The 22,858-nt window shown below is 37.5% G+C and overlaps 1 protein-coding gene across 4 annotated transcripts in view; it reads left to right on the forward strand.

Annotated features, from left to right (window-relative positions):
* Positions 1 to 22,858, forward strand: part of LOC117402475 (potassium voltage-gated channel subfamily H member 1-like) — a 110,125-nt gene that overhangs the window by 15,540 nt on the left and 71,727 nt on the right. For all 4 annotated transcript variants that reach the window (XM_034003660.3, XM_034003661.3, XM_034003663.3 and 1 more), the window contains 2 exons: positions 1,317 to 1,709; positions 10,364 to 10,793. In XM_034003660.3, coding sequence (XP_033859551.1) covers positions 1,317 to 1,709; positions 10,364 to 10,793 — 823 coding nt within the window. The remainder of the gene's footprint in view (positions 1 to 1,316; positions 1,710 to 10,363; positions 10,794 to 22,858) is intronic.

Here is a 22,858-nt window from a genome sequence, read left to right on the forward strand (position 1 = left end):
CTAAAGCATGTGGAAGTAAATTGCCTTTGCATTTGACTTCAGCCAATGCTTTTGGCATCTCGCTTTAAAACTGAATTGTACTTTTCAATAGATGAAAATGAAATAGCGGTGTTTTCATTTTAAGAGAAACTAAATATACAATGGCTGGCCACTATATTAGGATTGGGCATCGACTTGAATTAGAGATGCAAATTTGGTTTATCATGTGATCTCTGCAGCACTATGAAGCTATGGAGCAGCACAATTGCAAAACAGTCTATCAGAAATAGGGAGTGGCAGCAATAGCAAAACCAAAGGGAAAGTTGTCACCAGTTAGCAAAGCAGCAGAGGGAAAAGACAGTTGACATATTAATGAGTGAATGGATTAACATCCCTCAAAACACCTCCCAGCACCTTGTGGAGTGTATGCCATGTTGTGTCAAGGCTGTGATCAGGGGAAATGGTGGCCCAACCCAATATTTGGTACAGGTCTTAATAAGGTGGCCCAACAGTGTATACCCTTATTGCTTGTAGTGTGTCATTGTTTAGCGCTGAAGTAATTAATTTATTTGCTTTAAAAAAGAAATCTCAAACCTGCTATTTTAATTATAGAACAGTTTGGCTCAGTGATGCAACATCACCACTATTAATGGACACATTAAGTTTAATTAATCAAAGTGGCTGAGGTAGAACATTGACATTTTAAGGTGTTATGAAATAATATAAAAAACATATACAACTGAACCTCAGTCACAAGGGATATACTTTGTGAATATTGGGTTTGGCCAGTCTTTTAGTGTAATTGATTCAGTGCAGTAAGCAATCCATTCTGGTGCATTGTTGGTGCATTAATATCAACAATGAACCAATAGCTGTGATGACTGCCAAAAAGAAAAACAGTCAGAACATCATACTGTCATACTGCATAGCATCACATTGCTAGACAGGCTACCCAATATACAAATATTTAGTTACTAAGTTTCTGGGGGTGGCTATGATGAACCATTAAAAAAATATGTCATTGGTGGCTATTTGGAGGCCTGTGGTTGAGTCATGATTTGTGCAACCTTATGGCTCCAAGTTCTCCAGGACAGTTTGGGACAGTACTTGTCGTCTTATATCTCTTAAATTAAAAGGTACAGAAAAGGTTACCTGAATGTGTTGTGATGGGACCATTGCAGAATTTGATGGGCATGGAGATTGAACTGCTGTACCCTAGCATTGCTGCTGTCCATGTTGCTCTGTGGATAATTTAACAAGCATGACAATTCATATATTACTGAAGAAATATAAATGTTTGTTCTAAATATGATGTGTTTCTTTACAATCTTTCTCAGGTGTTGCAACTTGGCTCTGAGATTCTTCCACAGTACAAGCAAGAAACACCAAAGACTCCCCCTCATATCATTCTTCATTACTGCGCCTTTAAGACCACCTGGGACTGGGTCATCCTCATTTTAACCTTCTACACTGCTATCATGGTCCCTTACAACGTTTCTTTTAAAACCAAGCAGAACAATGTCACGTGGCTGGTGGTCGACAGCATTGTGGATGTAATATTCCTGGTGGACATCGTGCTCAATTTCCACACCACGTTTGTCGGACCAGCAGGGGAGGTTATTTCTGACCCAAAGCTTATCCGCATGAACTACCTGAAGACGTGGTTTGTGATAGACCTGCTTTCCTGCTTGCCCTACGATGTCATCAACGCCTTTGAAAACGTGGACGAGGTTAGTACCTGAACCAGACTTCCTGTTCTGGTAAGTTGTCTTGCCTCGTACAGAAACAGGGAGCTTTAATATATATCGCAGAATACATGTCAGAGATGCCATTTGCAACAAATAAATCAATCAGTCATGCAAAGGACAGCCAATTTACAGCTCTGGATGGCTGGAGTTTAGAATAGTTACTTTTTTTATTTCTCTTTGGCCCCCGTTCCTCCTTCATGTCTAGTCTAGTTGCCTTAGTCTCTGGAAGTCCCAGTGTTGGACCTGACTGTAAGCCATTCTCTCTAATTTATCATTTTCATGGCTTCAGTGTAGGCCAGCAGGGAGTTCTGCCAGAGAGGGAAGGGGTGAGCCGAATGCTCTAAATTGCTGCTCTGCCTTCAGGGTGCCAGCCGAAGAGGGATTCACATCTTGTTAAATTGAGCTATACACGAGCAGAGCAGTTATTGCCCAGTACTGGCTCAGTGTGGCTACAGTGACCTTGGAATAGCTAACTCCTGGCCTGGAGACAAACACTTTCAATTGTTTTTACTCTGTGATTTTTTTGCCAGTGTTGCCATCATGTTATTACTCGTAAAAATAGACAAATGTCACTTAGTACACTGCAGAAAGGGATTACTGTATAGCATCATGCTATCAACCCAGTTCTGGAATTCAACATACAGTAGTAAACTACAGTAGGTGATGCTGGTTAAGTTAAGAAAATGGGAACAAAAATTTAAAAAATAATAGTAGCAAAAGTTTAACTTTAATGTGGCGTATTTTAAAAGCCTTTTTTGTAGTGTTACAAATTAGAACCCAAATCATTAATATAATGAAGGTTCCTACTATTATAATGCAGGACTTAACATGACATTTAAAGGCTAAAATACTGCATACTGTATGTCACTCAGTGTGTAAAGACTGTAATTAGCTGTGAAATTCTTATCTGCACCAGTGTCAAAATTCAAACTCTTTTTCTTTAAAATATGTCTCATTATCTAATAATGTAGACCTGATAAAAGCCATGTGTAGGTCAATAGACCTCTATATCAAGGCACTCGAATTCAGAAAGTGGGAGGTTATACTAGGCATGCATGTACATGTACACCGGGATATAGAGGGGCTGTCTGTACATTCTTGTACCTGTAATCGCTAACCACTGAGCACGACCAAGACATTCGGAATGACTTTGTGGGGTTTGGTGTAACAAGTGACCAGTAGAGAGAAGGATCTGATTGACCGAGTCGGGAAGTGCCATAAAGCATGTAATGTGATTCACACAAAAGCAGGCAATCTGCGTCAGGTATCTATTTATACCACGTTGCGTTGGTGTCACTGAGTTGCATGGAAACAGCTTCCCATCAGAAATCCAGTCTTTTTCCAGAGCTATGGTGAGCAATACAGGGGAACTTATCCATATCTGAATTGAGGCATTCCCAGTCTTATGGGGGAGTCAGGTGATGTCACTTCTTGCAATGATAGATCAAGGGAATCCCCCGGGATCACAGATGAATCAACCTCCCTGTTATCTGGGTCTAAGGCCTGACCTAAATAACGGCTAAATATGGAACATGCTTATCAAGGAGTGGTTACTGTATTGACCACAAGTGAATGAGATGACTTCACCAAAACACTGCATGACCACTTTCAACTGCAGACCAAACTGTGGTCAGCCACCCATTCTCTTTATTGATTCCTTCAGTTCATTTGCTAGAGTCCATTAAAACAAATGGTGCAGTAGTCACAATGAGCTGCATATTAGCCTACAGTGCACATGCTACTTTACACCAAGAGACAGGCTCTTTGCCACACTTGTCAGGAACGATTTAACATGATTAGCTGTGACCGGAAGATTACGAAAGGTATTTTCAATTATTCTATTTTTGTGTCACACCTGAAGAGAAAAGACTCTCTTTAATTGTTTTCTTTGGTATTACCAATTGGTGACACACAGAGAGTACAGTATAACCTTAGAAATTAGGTGTCACAAGGATGGCTGTAGTGGTGATGTCAGACCCGGAACAGAAACACAGAGAGTGGTGAGCGAATTGTGAATTGCGTCGGTTTATTGCAAAATAAACAAAAGGTTTTAACAAACCCAAACACTGATACAAAACAAACGGTGCATTGGCCAAAATAAATAGACAGACAAAACAGACGAAACCAAACAAGTACCGTGCTGGAGCTCCCAACACGAGTAGCAATTGTTATTCGTTTATAAATTCTTATTATTAAATTACCTCCCGACTCTCATTCTCTCCTCACCGAACACACTACCCCGAGTGAGTAAAATGTGCACCTATTGTGTCAGGATTCAATTACTAATTAATTATTCACTTGAATCCCAGCACGTGAACTAATTTGTTCACTCCCCGTGCTCACATACTAATTCACATTTATCTGCATGTGAAGTGATTGTGCAATCCCTGTGCCTAAATACATATTATAACACTTGTGCTAGATAGCCCAATTTATATTCCGTGCACCACTATATCCACATATAACAGACAACATGAAACACAAAATACACACAGGGGCGGGACACCCCACCACGTGAGGCCTTGACTCTTCAGCCTGAATTTATTAGGGAATAATGGTTATTCACAAAGAAAGGTTTCTACAGTTAAAATATAAATAAAGTCAGTGTCAACATTGTACAGTCAAAAAATTGTGAAAAACTCAATGGTTTTCTTTGGTGGAAGTTTGCCACATAAAACTAGCAGATACAATATATGTACATTTAGGAATAGTTCATTAGTGGTCTTAGATTGATTTTCTCCAGATTCAAACAAAAAATGACAATTGGGCCTAGAATGAAATGATCAGATAAGGCAGTGATTTTCAATCTTTTTTTTTTTTTTTTTACCTGTCTGGAGGTTTCAGCCCAAGGATCCCTTTATAATTTCCGCTCTACTAAATGGTACCACAGTTGCAATAAAAGGCAAAATAATCTGATTAACAATTGTTTTCCCCTGTTTATTTAATATATAATTTATTTCACAACAGTTTGTTTAAGACAGAATACCAAACAGTAGGCCTAATTCTTAAACTTTTAATTACAAGTCTTTGGCTGCACAGTATCACAAGACGGTATTTGGGAATCTCTTTGGCAAGACACGCATACACTTTCTATTAGTTATAAATAATCCAAAATAGTCTGCACTGCAAATGTTTATGACATTATCATTTACTTCCCTTCTTAGCACAATTATGTGTGCCATTTAAAATGCTGACAATATCAAAAACATTAATCTCAAGATAAAACTATAATAACTAACAATGGTAAACTTTTTATTAAAGCCAACATAGAAATGATCCAACGGGACTATATATAACTTTCTGTCGCTTTGTACTTTTTGTAGAGTCTTTTGTGTTTTCTTCATTTCTTTTGCAAGTAAGAAATCTATCCATTTTTGACCTGAGAAACTATACACAGGATAATCTGGATGTACTCAATCAAATACCGAAAGCAAATTCAACGAGCCGCTATTACTGTTACTAAAATGCAGCTACGCCTAACAAATAAAACAAAACTGTCACAGTATGAATATCGTGTTTATACTTCTAAAAAATTCAGAAAGATTGTGCTTCACTGATTAGTATTCAATTATACAACAAGTTGAAAACTGAAAAGTTGAAGAGCACTCACCACAGGCAGAATCATCAGAGGCCTGCTTCACCCACCCTAATAACACAGTGGAAATCCACTCAATCACAGTCACGCATGTGTACAGGTGGATGCTAATTTTGAAACTATACTCTACTAACCTTTGAGCTGCTAAACACAAATGAAATATTTATGCACGGTGGTTTCGAGATAATATGTAATTCTGTTAAAAAATATATATTTAAGATCATTCTTTTCTTTTACTTTAATTTTATTTGTGCATTTCTGAGTCGTTCTACGTACCCCCTATCACCCTTAGAAGTACCACTGGTTGAAAATCCCTGAGATAAGGGAATATTCCATCAATATCTTTTAATAAAATGTCTCTCAGAAAATTAGCTATATTATCCACTATGGACCTAATTTATGCTTTTGAGTATAACACTGCATCTTGTGAGGATTTCATTTTTGCATTACATTTTATTAAATATTTTATATCCATTTTCATGTTTCTTTAATTCTTATTAAAATGTAGCTGATGGATGTGATATAACTGTGTTTTCATGTCTGATTGCTTATTAGTTTTCAGTTTTATTTTGCTTTTAACTTTTATTGGATCATTGTTACTATATTTTTGTTTCCTTTGATTTATGTTTTGTTTGCATGGCTTCTCCTCCATCTGTTTACCGATCGGACTTGGAAGAACTGGAACCATCGAGCTGTCACTCAAGTAGGCCTCACAGTTTTCATTTTAAAAACTTAGCTGTCAAAAGCTCAGACATGAATCTTGATTTGCACTTTCTGTTGTACGATAATACATTTGGCCCATATATATATATATATATATATATATATATATATATATATATATATATATATATATATATACAGTACTGTGCAAAAGTTTTAGGCAGGTGTGAAAAAATGCTGTAAAGTAAGAATGCTTTCAAAAATAGACATGTTAATAGATTATATTTATCAATTAACTAAATGCAAAGTGAGTAAACAGAAGAAAAATCTAAATCAAATCCATATTTGGTGTGACCACCCTTTGCCTTCAAAACAGCATCAATTCTTCTAGGTACACTTGCACAAAGTCAGGGATTTTGTAGGCATATAGTCAGGTGTATGATTAAACAATTATACCAAACAGGTGCTAATGATCATCAATTCAATATGTAGGTTGAAACACAATCATTAACTGAAACAGAAACAGCTGTGTAGGAGGAATAAAACTGGGTGAGGAACAGCCAAACTCAGCTAACAAGGTGAGGTTGCTGAAGACAGTTTACTGTCAAAAGTCATACACCATGGCAAGACTGAGCACAGCAACAAGACACAAGGTAGTTATACTGCATCAGCAAGGTCTCTCCCAGGCAGAAATTTCAAGGCAGACAGGGGTTTCCAGATGTGCTGTCCAAGCTCTTTTGAAGAAGCACAAAGAAACAGGCAACGTTGAGGACCGTAGACGCAGTGGTCGGCCAAGGAAACTTACTGCAGCAGATGAAAGACACATCATGCTTACTTCCCTTCGCAATCGGAAGATGTCCAGCAGTGCCATCAGCTCAGAATTAGCAGAAAACAGTGGGACCCTGGTACACCCATCTACTGTCCGGAGAAGTCTGGTCATTAGTGGCCTTCATGGAAGACTTGCAGCCAAAAAGCCATACCTCCGACGTGGAAACAAGGCCAAGCGACTCAACTATGCACGAAAACACAGGAACTGGGGTGCAGAAAAATGGCAGCAGGTGCTCTGGACTATTTGGCTGTAGCAGAAGGCAGTTTGTTCGCCGAAGGTTGGAGAGCGGTACACGAATGAGTGTCTGCAGGCAACAGTGAAGCATGGTGGAGGTTCCTTGCAAGTTTTGGGCTGCATTTCTGCAAATGGAGTTGGGGATTTGGTCAGAATTAATGGTCTCCTCAATGCTGAGAAGTATAGGCAGATACTTATCCATCATGCAATACCATCAGGGAGGCATCTGATTGGCCCCAAATTTATTCTGCAGCATGACAACGACCCCAAACATACAGCGAAAGTCATTAAGAACTATCTTCAGCGTAAAGAAGAACAAGGAGTCCTGGAAGTGATGGTATGGCCCCCACAGAGCCCTGATCTCAACATCATCGAGTCTGTCTGGGATTACATGAAGAGAGAGAAGCAACTGAGGCTGCCTAAATCCACAGAAGAACTGTGGTTAGTTCTCCAAGATGTTTGGGCCAACCTACCTGCCGAGTTCCTTCAAAAACTGTGTGCAAGTGTACCTAGAAGAATTGATGCTGTTTTGAAAGCAAAGGGTGGTCACACCAAATATTGATTTGATGTAGATTTTTCTTCTGTTCACTCACTTTGCATTTTGTTAATTGATAAATATAAACTATTAACATGTCTATTTTTGAAAGCATTCTTACTTTACAGCATTTTTTCACACCTGCCTAAAACTTTTTCACAGTACTGTATATATATATATATATAGATAGAGTACCGGTTTTGGGTACCGTTCTACTTGTGAGACATGTTTATTTAGCATAGTTTTAAACAACAGATGATTATCTTTTCATAGATATCAGGGTATTTAGTAAGTAAGGAGTCAGAGCATGTGAACAGAGCGAGGAGTGGAGCAGGACCATTTTGCTAGGAGCGTGGAGTGGAGTGGGTAAAGTGCCTGAGCGCGAAAAGCCTCTGGCACCGCTCGCGCTCCAACGCCCACTCCAAAAGATGTTTTGCAAATTTAAAATATTTGACACTGTACATATAAGACATGCTAGATAAACGATGCACTTTTGCGATGCTCCGGCAATATTGTGCAATCTATGAAATAATCAATATTATCTAATTTGCCCAGTAAGAGTTTTATTACAACAGTGAAAACCATTGTGTGATTGTATATGAACCATGTTAATTGCAAATTTCGCAAAGCTTATACAATTAAAAAAATCTTTAACCACGCGGTATGTCATACGGGTCAGTGTATGTTAGGATGCCAAGCCGAAATACGACCCCATGTCATTTTTTGACAGAAATTAATGTTTTATTAATTAGTTTTACTAAAAACATAATAGTACTCACTGGAACCGGATCCCTGATATTTGTATCCGGTTCGTCGGTACCAAAGCAGGAACCAGGCACCCGATTTCAAAGGAACGGTTCGCACATCTCTACATTTTGGAAGTGATTTACACTAGCAGTGGAGCGGAGCGTGAGTGGAGCTGGCTGCAGAATTAGAAGCACCGGAGCAGAGCGGACTGGGGAAATAAAAGCCTTGGAGCGAGCGGTTTCAAAGAGGAAGAGGAAGAGAGTGACGAGCAGCATTTATGAGCGCTCCGCTCCACTCACATGCTCTGGTCTGAGTGAGAAAAAACAGCAATACCAACCACTAATCTTGTTGTAAATCATTTGTTGTTTCCAAACTTTTGAGCCCTACTGTATATAGATCACTAATTCAGTAAATACCAACTGAATACACATACATTCATTAATTTAACAATGGAATGGTCTATTTTCACAAAATGTATGACAGAAAATAAATGTCTGTCAGTGTAACATACAGTAAAACACAGGATTATTCTGAAATTACCAAAGGGACACATACATTTTCCTAATATTTAATATCTTACCTGTTTAATCAGGTATGATTGCCTATTATTGTTTTTGCTTAGATCATCATTTGTCATGCTTACAAACTATTCCAACAAAACATGCTTCTAAACAGACTGCAAATAAGCATTCATGTGAGGAAACATTGAGAGTTGCATAGACTTCAGTGCACATACCTTCATCTATGGGTTTCAGTGCACTGTGAAAAACAAATATAAAGGGACCAAAAACAAAGTACGCGGAAAGAGTACTTGGAACTTCAAACGCAAGTCAAAAAGGAAGTTAGAAAGGCCAAGAGAGAGATAGAAATGAACATTGCTAAGGGGGCTAAAACCAATTCCAAAAAGTTTTCCCAATATTATAACAGCAAGAGAACATTCAAAGAGGAGGTCAAATGTCTAAGAGATACAAATGGCAAAATCATAGACGAAGAGAAAAAAATAGCAAATATATTAAATGATTACTTTTCACAAGTTTTTACAAAGGAGAATACGGGCAACATGCCCCACATGTTCCTATCCAGTTTTAAATAACTTTAGCATAACAGAGGCAGAAGTGTTGAAGGGGCTAGGAGCTCTTAAAATAAACACATCCCCTGGGCCGGATGAGATCCTCCCAATAGTACTCAAAGAAATGGAAGAAGTTATTTACAAACTGTTAACCAAGATCATGCAACAGTCTCTTGACACGGGTTGTACCGACAGACTGGAGAATTGCAAACGTAATACCGATCCACAGAAAGGGAAACAAAACCGAACCAGGTAACTACAGACCAATAAGCCTGACTTCTATTATATGTAAACTTATGTAAACTATAATAAGATCCAAAATGGAAAATTACCTATGTGGTAACAGTATACTGGGAGACAGTCAACATGGTTTTAGGAAAGGTTTTGTTGTTAAATGCATTGGTGAGTGCTGTTTTTTTTTGTTTAAAGATTTTCAAACAAGACAATATATGTGTGCGAGTGTGTGTATTTCTTTGTTTTGTTTGGTGCTTATCCACTTGTATTGCTAAACCTTACATTAAGTTGTGGTTCCTCCCTCCAGCTATGCTGATCAATATCCCTATTACTGTGGTGTGCATATCCTGTCCTCATTTTGGGTAGCCCCATGTAAATTTGGAAATAATGGAGTACTTCAATTCAACCGTACAGCCTACAACATAAGTTCTGCAGGAGTGGAAGAGAATGTGGACTCAATATGGTTAGCGTATCTGTGGCTGACTTCCACCACTTTATTAACTAAAGTAGTTAGATTTCAAGACAGTATCAATGGCCTTGAATGATCACTTCTGTTTAAAGTTTTAGTTCATAAAGAAACCCATATTATATAGTACTTGGGTTACTTTCACTAACATGGCAGAACTACACTAGTACTGGAATAGTTAATAAGGGAATGGTTAAGTTATGTCCATGGTTTTACTGTGAATGCTAGAAAATATAATGTTCTGTATTTTTCTGCCCCTCACAGGGAATTAGTAGCCTCTTCAGCTCCCTGAAGGTTGTCAGGCTCCTGCGATTGGGCCGAGTGGCACGCAAGTTGGATCACTATATTGAATATGGAGCTGCAGTTTTGGTGCTGCTGGTGTGTGTGTTCGGACTGGCTGCTCATTGGCTGGCCTGTATCTGGTACAGCATTGGGGACTACGAGGTCATCAACGAGGAAACCAATTCACTACGGACTGACAGTTGGCTTTATACGCTGGGAGAGTCTATTGGGATGCCATATAGATTTAACATATCGGGGAGTGGAAAATGGGAAGGTGGACCAAACAAAGACTCGGTATACATCTCCTCGTTGTATTTCACAATGACCAGCCTCACTAGTATTGGATTTGGAAACATTGCCCCAACCACCGACGGAGAGAAAATCTTTGCGGTGGCCATGATGATGATTGGTTGTAAGTTGAATATTATTATTATTATTATTATTATTATTATTATTATTATTATTATTATTATTATTATCTAACATAGGAATGATTTTTACTAACATAGATAAAACGATTTAAAATTACGATATAGCATGGAACAAATCTTTGCTTTCAGTACAAATATTTCTGCTGGTTGTTATGGTAATCGTTTTACGTGTTCACTTGGTGGGCTGCACCATAAAAAAAAAAAAATTACGTACACATATACATACACCGTAATGTATGTGAAAATGTCTGTATAAATTGTAGGTAGGCCAGTATACTCAAATATACTACTCAAAACACATTGCCTCCACTGTACGATTCCTAGTCAATAAGTATGCAAGCATGGTTTCAATCAATTAATCAACATATTACTTAATGTATTTTATAGTACAGAAATAGGCAGATATAACAAGAAGCAGCTTCCCTAGAACACTGACAAAAAATGCTCAACATCATAAATGTAATATAATGGAGGAAATAGAAGGGTATTTTAAATCTCACAGAAAAAAAAAAAGATATATAATGCTAAGTCTCAGTATTTAACATATATTCCAAAATATAATGTTTTTAACAGCACTGAAAAAAAGATACTGACAAAATGTGAAAATGTGAAATAGTAAACAGTACCACTATGAAGGTACCTTTTTATGACTTCTGTCCAGGCACTTGACACTTCTTTTCTGGCACACTTGGTAACAATGCTCATTACGTGTTCTAATTCTGCAACTTTTCCACATAATGCCTGTTGATGCAGAATCCAGTGTAAGAAAATTGGTACTTCTGCATTTCTTTATTTATTTTTTTCCAGCACTCTGCTAGCCAGTCCACTCTTTTGGTTAGTTTCTTCTAAGGTATTTCTGCACAAAAAAAGTCCTTTCCTGTGGTTGTGTTCATGGAATCCACAGCACTTTCATTTTTTCTTTTCATTTTCAGAAAAACCTTTACATGAGACTCCATAGCTTCTTTCATTTCCAGTAAACTCAAAATACGTTGCTTTGTGCAGCATGTCATACTGACGTTGTATGTTTATAATCTTTCATAACTGCAACCGTTGCACTGCAAATCAGACATATTGCCTTGCCGTCAAAATTATGAATTGAACAAATAATCATCTGGCCAACGATTTTGGAATCTTCTGTGTTCCGCCTCCACCTTTCGCTTCCGTGACATCTCCATCTACTTTCTGGCTACTGATTTTAAATTTTACACAAAGTAAAATAAATAGTTTAAACAAGCCTTCGCTTCGCAATCCTAATAAAAATTATGTGTGCTGTGTGCGTGAGGAAACAGATCCTGTATGCTATTTGATTGGGTATTTTACTACCTCTGTGAGCTGTGATTGGCTTAATGGAAATGTCACTCATATAATGCAGACTGCACATGTTGAATACACATGTTATATTAAAGAGGCGGGTTGTTTTAAAGAAGAATTCCAAAATGATACAGTACATGAATGCAATTTTAGAAACTAATGGGAGGGCCTATGCATTAAAGGAGAAAGGAAAAAAGGTAAACAGTGCAGTTTCACTTTACGTTGCCTCTGCCTGTCCCCTGCTGAGTGCTGTGCCTGCTAATCACTCATTTTCGGTCAGTGTAAGCCACCTCAACCTTCACAATAAGCTACTGACCAAAAGATATGCCTGGACTGCAGAGCTTTTGATATCACGTGGTCACGGTTAGTCTCTGACATTATCGTGCACATTAAATTATAGCTCACAATACATGTAGTGTGCACTGTATGATATGTAAATTAGCCAAATACTGTGCACTTAAATGAATGCATTCTCTGTTAGAAAATGGGGCAGTAAATTTAGATTTATCGTTCACATTAGGCTCACTACTTTACCTGCACTCCAGATTTAGTACCATTTCGTAAATGAGGCCCTAAATGCTTCCAGAAAGTCATCCTGCATCAAATGAGAATGCAGCCAGTACAAACATAGACTGAAGCCATGAAGAGTAGGATGCTCAGATGTATTTATTTGAAAGATTTGGTTTTGGCTGGTTGTTGTATGAAAAAGACTTACTTTTTTTTGATGAACTCTGTGGGCTTCTGGGTGACAAATTGCTTTGTGGGGTTACAACACATGCTCTTATGCCGTCCTAACACATTTAAACCTGATCCATTACAGACCTCTTTCCTTCATATGTTTATATATATATATACCCCTGGGGGAAAACATCTGCAGGATTTATATAGAGTAAATGTCGCAGGATTTAGATCACTAAAGTAGACCCTAATATGTGCATTCCAGGTAGTGAGGCTGGTCAGCACTAGTGTGGGAAGATCCAGAGCTCCATGTCATTAAGGACAAGAATGATCCCAGGTGCAGCTTTATCGCATACATTCTTGTTGCAACTATAGTATAACATGAATCAAGTATATTTAGCCTAATTTTAATACAATAGTCATGAGGAACCTTCTTTTTATTTTTTATAATTTCCTTGTGAAAGGTAAATGTAAACCATAGCTAAAAGGTCAGGAGCTGTTTTTTCTGAACAACAATATTAATTTAGAGATATATAATAAATATCATAATACAAAAAAATATATAAATAATGTCCATTTATTGTACACTAAAGTGTACTGAATGCTAGAAGCTCATTAAAGCAGAGACATTTCTGCATTGATGACACTAATGACTCATTAGCTGATATTCTGTCAAGTACTCAGAAAAGCTTTTGCCGCAGGGGGATTAGAAACTGTTTATTGCAGAATTGTGCAAAAGTTGTCTTTCATCTGTTTCCAGGTTATTGACAACAGTTGCAGTTGGTGGCAGAACATTATTACACAGAGTTTATTTTAAGCAGTGCTGTGGTTTTCATTTTATCTGCTCTGTTGTAGTCACTGTACTGCAAATACAGTTTGTTTGGGAGGGGATCTAAAAAAGGATCTAGTATAAAACACCAGTGAATAAAATGAGTTTGCCTTAAATTGAGAGAAAGACACTTTTCCAACATGTCACATTTAGTATAACAGCTCTTTGCTTCATGCTATTGTATCCTGACCTTGCATCTAAAACCCTTCTACAATAGAAACCCACAAAGCTTTTAGACTTTTAGAAGATCATAATCTGGTTAGATCTGAGTCTTGCAAAAAAACCTTTACAGAGCACAGTCAGAGCGGACAATGAATTTGGTCCCCATGCTGATACACTATGAAAGGGGCAAAGAGGTCCATGTCTGTAACAATGGTCCTTTACTGATAGCTTTCATTGAAATGGTTTTCTATGAAAAGATAACAAACAAACAAAAGAAAACTTGGAGTGTTGGCAGTACTGGGGCCAGTTTACCATAAATTTAACACTAAAAGGAATGACATTTCTGAAATTCAGAATGTTATAGAAGAAAAGTAAACATTCAGGGACACTAGGTTCTCCATGCTTTGGCTCTCCGTCACAGAAACCAATCATTGGTTTTCTGTTACTCACTTGTTTTCATTGTCTTGGTGTTCCTTATGTGAACTATCAAAACTATTTTCCATCTTTATTGAAGCAGCTTTTAAAGGTCGGTTAAGGAAACCATATTGCATATTAACAAAATAAATGTATTGTCTATAGAAATACATACAGTATTCGGCATGAGACTAAGGAACGTAGCATTCCACAATCGATGTGATAGTATAAGAGGACACGTGGACATGTTTTGAGCTGTTTTTGGACCTTTTGAGTTTAAATGGCTGAAAAATGTGTTCCACCTGAGCTAGAAATGTTTAAGAAGGTTCATAATATTCCTCAGACTATGTGTCATTTTTTTTTTACCAAATAGATGCAATTTGAGTTGAAGGCAAGCTTTTCCACAAGTTACATTTGAAATATGTAAATTTCTGTTACTGCACAGATATAAATAATTATTCAATATATTATTGTTTCTTATATTTCTTCTGCCTGAAAATATTGAAAAACATGAGGTGTGGCATAAGAGAAAAGACTAAATGCTTTCCCTAGATGTATAAGTTGCATGGTTTTGAGGTAATCAGAATTCTGCACCATGGGTTGAGAATGTTCAAAAAACCATATACATTTTTGTCAAAAAGGGACTGTGACAGAGAACGAATGAATCTTGGTTATAAATCTCCCTCCCGACCTGTGAGGGCGCTGTGTAAAGGGAACAGTGTGCCCCGGACTGGATCGTTTGACAGTTCATTCCAGGGTCAGTCGGAAATCGGCCATCCAGGAACGGGGCGGAGCCACAGTACACCAAGTCATCGCCCCAGACGGGAAGCGATGTGACAGTCGCGGATTGGAGGAAAAACGATTGCGCTCGCTAACCAAAGGGACGTGGCTGAAGGTACTAAAGGGCATGTGGCCGAGCGGACTGTTCCTTTGTTATGGTTACGGATGAACCGCTGAAGAACTGTGATATACCGTGAGTGTTTAGTGTTTGTTTGTTTTGTCGTACTAATTGTAAATGTTTGTTCTTGTTAGACGGCTAACTCATACCAGGAGCTGTCGCTAAAGGCCAGCACTAACCTGCACAACACTGCACTACTGTTCAGAAACAAATGTATTTCACCACTCACACTTAAAAAGCACTCACTTTGAAATTGTGACCGTGTCTGTGTTCTGTATGTGTATTTACCATCATTATTATTTCGGGACTGAACCCCGTGGGTTTTACTGAGCAGTACACATAGCTGTGTATTGCCAGTTATTATTGTTTACAGTTGTCAAGTGACTTTGGATTATAAATAAACCATCATTGCACCGTGAAAGTTGTTGTTTGTCATTACCTGAGCACTGCATCATCTCTACACTTGCGCACTCCAAACCAAAATGCCACAGGGACATATTTGACACACTGCCAAAAACTAACTGTAAAATATAGATCAAATCTATTTGGTAAAAAACGGACACATAATCTGAAGAATATTATGAACCTTCTTAAACATTTCTAGCTCAGCTGGAACACATTTTTCAATCATGTAAACTTAAAAGGTCCAAAAACAGGTCAGAAGATGACTCTACGAACCTTTGACCTCTGATCTAGCCCGTACCAAAAACACTGTAAACATTATCTCTACTGGATTTGGTGTTCAGATGATAGTCTACTGTATATAAATATAATGAAAAACTCAAGTGGTTCTTGGTAGTGAGGTTTTCTGTTGGAGGTGCATTGTATCGACTGATTTCTGTACCAGATTTACATGATGTTGTTCACAGCCGATATAAAAGGTGGTAAACTACTCCATGGTTGAATGAAGCAGCAGTAATTTAAAACAAATTCACATTGATTGACACTATCTAGCTCCTCCTTCTAGGATATCTTGGGTAATATATGTTCTGCTGTTAATACAGTAGCTGGTACTTATCCATTAGTTATAAGATTAATTTAATATTAACCTTTTGGCATTTTTAATAAAGTATATTAAAATATCCAGGTTTCATTGAAGACAACTGAAAAATAAGCATTTGTGAATGTTGAATAACATCCTTCCACCATAAACAAAGAAGAGTTTCCATTGGAAACCTTACCCCAACAGTATGGCAGCCTAGAGATTTTAAAATACTACCCGTCTGGTAGAACAGACAAAGGATATACTCATGGGTTAATGCTTTTGTGTTTCATTTCTTTGTATAGACTATTGCAACCTTTTACAGACATAAAGATCCCAGGAAGATATTTTTTGTATTTCATTAGAAATATTTGCTGCAGGGCTTGTATTGGATTGCTTATTGGGATCAGTAAGCTATTCGTTTTGGCTTCCTCCATTTCATTCTTATTATTTTTATAAATACAATGTACCTATAGTTAATGTCTGCAGTGCTCTCACCTTGGACAGACCTCAAGTATATGTTTATAAGAATATCCATCCTTATATCCTTGGGCAGGGAGTTTCATTAGAATGATGCTTATGCTTATGCTATAGAACACTTTGCTGCAATGAAAAAGACTCATTTGTATTTAATAAGGTCAAGAATTTGAAGCCACGTAATTATGCATATTTATTTTATACTTTTACTCCTAAATGACCTTTAGCGTACAGCTTGCCCCTAAAACTTGGTTATTTAACTTAAATGAATTCAGGACAGCTTATTAAGGGAAAGAGGAAAATCTGTCCCACTGTCTCATGTTGGTCTTTAATCAGGGCATCGCTGAATCTAAGCGCGTAGAGGCAAAAAATATAAAAGACAAGTTAGGTACTGTAACTTGGGCCATTTCCTATAGAGTATTTGTCTTCTGTTCTCTAAACTGAACCAAGAGTTCAGTGGTGCTCATGATAACACATTTTGCAGCACTTATAAGTCAACCTAGCTTTCTAAACCGGCTGTAGAGTTTTAGGACAATTTAGGCCAATTCATATTCCATAGTTATTTAGACTGACAGGTGTTTTGTTGTATTTAAAGAGAAATGTTATACCAGTACATTTGAAGGTGCTGTTTCACAGGTTTATTGTATAAATGTCAATGATTTATGTTGTTGGACAGCTTTTATAAAAAAAAGTTCATTCACTTCAGTCTATTGAGTTCCGCAGGAAAAAAGAAATGTATTTTAAGATATTGCTTCAATTTTTAACTGCTACTTATAACAAGACTTAACAATAGGATCTGAAAGCTTTAGGCTATGTCTATTTTGAAAAATGAAATAAAGTTAGCTACTGAGGACACTGTTGCTTACTTCCTAAGCAATCATCTAAACATGTTTATGAACATTAGATTGTATTTTTTTTAATTAGCCATTTGTTAAATAACTTCTGAGTTACAACATTCAAGTTGTGAAATTAGGTCCCATAATCGATTGAATTAATTTATGGGTCTTAATTCAGAATGCTATTTCAATTGTTTTTCATGTAAAATACAAGCGCATCTAGGTAAATGTGGTGTAAATAACTTAGCATTCCAGGTATATTTCTAGTCTGCAAAGTAAATGAGTCACCTTCAGATCAGTAAAAAAAAACTAGACATAGTCTATGCTAATGTAAAGCTTAAACTGAAGTGGTTCCCATAGTAACATAATGAGAGATTCTGTGCACTTTATGATTATAACAGGCAATTAAAAATAGAAAGTGGCAGAAATTGGTTGAATACACAATACAAAGTGGATTTCGTGAACCAAGCTGTTATAACTAATACAAATAAATCTGTTTTAGTGTAGAGGGAGGGAAAATACACTTGATAATTCAGATGTGGCGTTAAGCCCCAACGATTTTCGTCTATGAAGGCATGTTTTTAACGAATTGAGAGAAAGGTTAACAATTACCTCATTAGCATCAGTCCTGAGTGTCAAGCTGCTATTCATAAGAGTGAATGACAACAAAATGTTGTGGATAACTAGGCGTTATTGAACGCTTTCTACAGTCAAGTCTAAACTAACGACAGCCTTGACAGACAATTTTTTATTACTATACTTGCTGTGTTATACAGTTTGACATACCCGTGATTAACACTGCCTATTTAAAAAAAATAATAATCTGTAGCTTTATATGAAGGAAAATGTTTAATATAAATATATACTCACACAAGAACATATTCTCTGGCATAATCATTTTGAAACAGCGCTGTGAAGCAGAGAGCAAGTGAGAGACTGAGAATAGACAGTTATTTTATTATTATTATTTATTTACCGTGATCCGTGGCTGACAGCGGTCCTTTTCTTTTTATTTATTTGACGTGTTTTCACAATAAACAGTTTGGAGGCTCAATCAGTGTTCGAAAGGGAGTCTTTTTTTTCGCGCACCACAAGGCTACTGTCGGTGGATTCCATTTTTCTTTTTGCAACAGTTACCAACGCCACCCAGGGAACATTAATAATGCTGGTGATGTCATCAAAAAGAGGCAGATTTTCGTTCTTGAACGACTGTATACCCATTCATAAAGTGCTTTGCGACAGTTGCCTGTTTGCTCAGATCATTTTATGAATAGCAATATGGACGGCTTTCAGCAAGTATTTTTATGAATATGGCCCCAAGTCATTGAGACTTGCAGCACTAACCCATGACAACCCTGAGCTGTGGGGAAGGATTTCAAAATCAATCCTACTTTTTACTGGAAACCAGTGAAGCTTGAATACAGTAAGGAACGTATGTTTGTTATATTTACAGATATTTTGTAAAGGGTGTAGCTGCCTGTGACAGCGATGACGAGTAGAAGCAAAAATGTTACTTTCTGTGAATTAACCATTATTATTATTTGTTTATTTAGCAGACGCCTTTATCCAAGGCGACTTACAGGGACTAGGGTGTGTGAACTATGCATCAGCTGCAGAGTCACTTACAACTACCTCTCACCGGAAAGATGGAGCACAAGGAGGTTAAGTGACTTGCTCAGGATCACACAATGAGTCAGTGGCTGAGGTGGGATTTGAACCGGGGACCTCCTGGTTACAAGCCCTTTTCTTTAACCACTGGACCACACAGATAATGATAGAGACCACACATAATAGGATATTAACGTTATTGGAGCTAATCAAATAACCCCATATAACAAACATATATTTTCATTTTAAACACATGATGGGGAGGATTTTCAAACATCTGCGTTATTATATGGAACTCGCGGTATAGTAACGACAGTTTTAGTAGCAAGTCACTTTCAAATGGAATTTGTTAAAATTAATCCGATAATGCTTTCAAATTAAGTCAATGAAGTCAATGAGGTTAATGAACGCATTTCTTGGTAAAAAGTGTAATTGTTGCAGGTCACATACATCACTTCCTTTCTCAACAACTACATAACAGGAACTCGTTAATCAAAATGCATGCTAACGAGATCAAGAAAAATAATTTGCTGTTACAACTGCTGTAGGTGTACAGGGACAACAGACCTCCCTGTTCCCAGGCTGTCACACTGGCCGACATGCAGGTAGAGGGGAAAAATAGTATTTTAAATCGAAAATTCTTAAAAACAAATGTTGATGGGCCGGGGTGGGGTAAGCCATCTATGTAGGCTTGATTGTAATTTATTTTCTTATGCTGACATCTACTTTTTATAATTGTTTGGTGAATTCCTCTAATCATGTTGAATGCATTTTCTCTGGCACTCTTTGCTCGCCTCCGCGATAAATAAACTCAGCATGATTGAAGTAGCTACTGAACACTTACAGTATTATAAGAATATTTTATATGCATACAAACGTGTGAAGATGGAAGTGTATATTATTTTACATACAGTAAGTGTGTGTGTATGTGGGGGCGGGGTGAGTCTGACAACATGTATACTTACAAATACGTTTAGACAAAATTAGTGCTGGGACGAACACAGGATTTTCATGTTCGGATATTCGCTCATAATTTAAATATTCGTTCGTTTTCAAAAAGTAATAAAATATATTATATTGCTAAGAACGCAGGCAGAGACAGCATAGCAGCAAGGGCAGGGGGCGTGGTCCCTGTGTGTGTGCCTTTTATTTTACAGTAAGACGTTACAATATGTAACATGTTAAAGTAGAAAAATATCCCAGCAGTAACGAATACGTTGTTAAGGCTTTACTCCAGTGAATTAACTACAAAACAAAGGATGCCAAATAGCAGTTCAAGTTAAACGTTGTTTTGTTTATTCCTGAAATAAATAGTTGTGGCAAAGTGGTTTGCAGTGCGCTAGAGAATGACAACAACAATGTTACTGGTGAAATGATGGTTTATTTTGTATCCAAAGTCACTTGACAACAGTAAATAATAATGTTAACTGGCAATACACAATGATGTGTATTGCTCAGTAAAACCACGGGGTTCAGTCCCGAAATAATAAACACAGTCTTTAATACACACACAATATACAAACACGGTCACAAGTCCAAAGTCAGAGCCGTAGTGCTCATGGTGCAAATACAATTAACTGTGACACCAGTACAGTGTTGTCCGGGTTTGTGCTGGCCTGTAGCGACAGCTCTGGATCGTGTTAGCCGGCTAATAACAACAAGTATATTTAGACATGACAAAACAAACACAACACTCACGATTTATAATATGATCCTCCTTCCGGTTTAACGTTAATCATAACAAAGGAACAGATCATCTCGCTACGTCCCCTTGAGTACTGTCACTCACGCCCTCTTGGTAAATGATTACAACCGCTCCTCCAATCCGTGGCTGCCACATCGCTTCCCTTCCGGGTCGATGACTTGGTGGCCATAGACACGTTTTCATAAAGTAATAACATGAGGTTTACTTGTGCCTTTTTGTAGCTGAACAAGCAAACGAAAACGGAAATTGAACTTTAAACACTACAAATAAAACAAACGTGGAAATGGCGTTGTAAAATTAAAGCGAAAAAAACTCACCATTTTGGTTCTCGTTTATTACATTCCACATAACAAAGTCACAACAAAAAATATATAATGTATACAATCTATATACAAATCACTACACAACATTTCCAGCAAGTTGGGCACTGTTTAAGTGAGGCATTTCAGAATGATGTGCTTGCCTTTTTTTTGTCCCATGAGATTCTGACTCGCTCTAAAGCAGCACAACACATTTTTGACCCAGATGGCCTTCCATAGAGATCACAATGCATGCATGCGCATAATCTGGTTTGTTTACTTTTTGTTGTCTAAAACTTTAAATAGAGGCTCAAGAGCTACTGTGTTGATCCTTTTTATATATTAAATGTCAAATACTTACGTACTATATTCATCTCACATATCACATTAAGCTCTTTTTCATTTGCCATTTTTGAAACTGTCGCACAGCTTCTGGTGAGGCGGTAAATATGTGCAAGGTATCTTTGTCATTTTTAGCGAATACGAACATCTGAATTTTGTATCCGAATACATGTGAAAAAATATTTGTTCGAATATTCAGATATTTGTCCCAGCACTTGGCAAAATTCATGTCAATGATCTGTTGCCCGACAGCCCTGGCTGCTTAGGTCAGCTCGATCACATTCCTAATGGACCTGTGTGCCCTATTGTACGTCTGTTCTTCGTTTTTGTGTTAGATACAGGTGTTAAAAGCCAATGACGTATTGCTGTTATAATCGTTAACCCTCTTTATCAAGTCACCTTTGACCTTTGAAATCATCCAGAGACATAGAAGGACAATGCTGCCAACACCTTCATATGTGGGGGTATGGCACGGCCCCTTTTCATAGGCAATTCAAGGTCCTCCCGCAGAGTCTGTCAGAGGCCGACAATAGCTGCCCTATCCAGATGCAATCGTGTTTTTAGATTGCCATCTGGTAAATCTAAGATATTAACCCTGGTCCTGTACACCCTCTCTCTGTATTGTCTGCGTCGCAGCTGGAGTCTGTCAATATAGGCTCGCTCTAAAATTACATTTGCTTCTACTGCTGCTGCAACTCCTGCCACTCAATTTGTGTAACACAAATGAACTCCTGATAAATTATGACAATTAACACAGATTTCCTTTTAAATTCCCACACAAACAAAATAAATAGATGCAAGAAGCACTGCTTGTTAAGATATAAATTTTTTTTCGTAAATCATATCAGCACGATTATTTAATAACGAAATAACGACCACTTGAAAATGCCAAAATCAGTGCTATTATTATTATTATTTATTTCTTAGCAGACGCCCTTATCCGGGCGACTTACAATTGTTACAAGATATCACATTATACATTTTTTCACGTTATACAGATATCACATTATTTTTAACATACAATTACCTATTTATACAGCTGGGTTTTTTACTGGAGCAATCTAGGTAAAGTACCTTGCTCAAGGGTACAGCAGCAGTGTCCCTAACCGGGGATTGAACCCACGACCCTCCGGTCAAGAGTCCAGAGCCCTAACCACTACTCCACACTGCTGCCCACAGTGCTACATACCGATTTGTTGATTAACTCTGGAGTTATCATTTACGACCTTTTGAACCCCCCCAATATCTGGTATGGTAGCATGAAGTGCACAACAAGTACGAGTTATAGAATTATTTTATTAGCTGTTGTTAATAATCTACCCAATGTAACGAAAATCCTTTAGCGTTATAAACAGAGAGATATTAAACCAGCTTTATATAAAAAGTACTCTAGAAAAAACACCTCTTATTCTTTATAAAGGCTCTGCTGGTTCACTATCAATATAGAGAGATGTTTGTTATATTAGAAGAAATTATTTAGACACATAAAATTAAATATTTAGCTG

This window comes from Acipenser ruthenus, chromosome 5 (assembly GCF_902713425.1).
Source record: "Acipenser ruthenus chromosome 5, fAciRut3.2 maternal haplotype, whole genome shotgun sequence".
In the NCBI taxonomy this organism is placed as follows: domain Eukaryota; kingdom Metazoa; phylum Chordata; class Actinopteri; order Acipenseriformes; family Acipenseridae; genus Acipenser; species Acipenser ruthenus.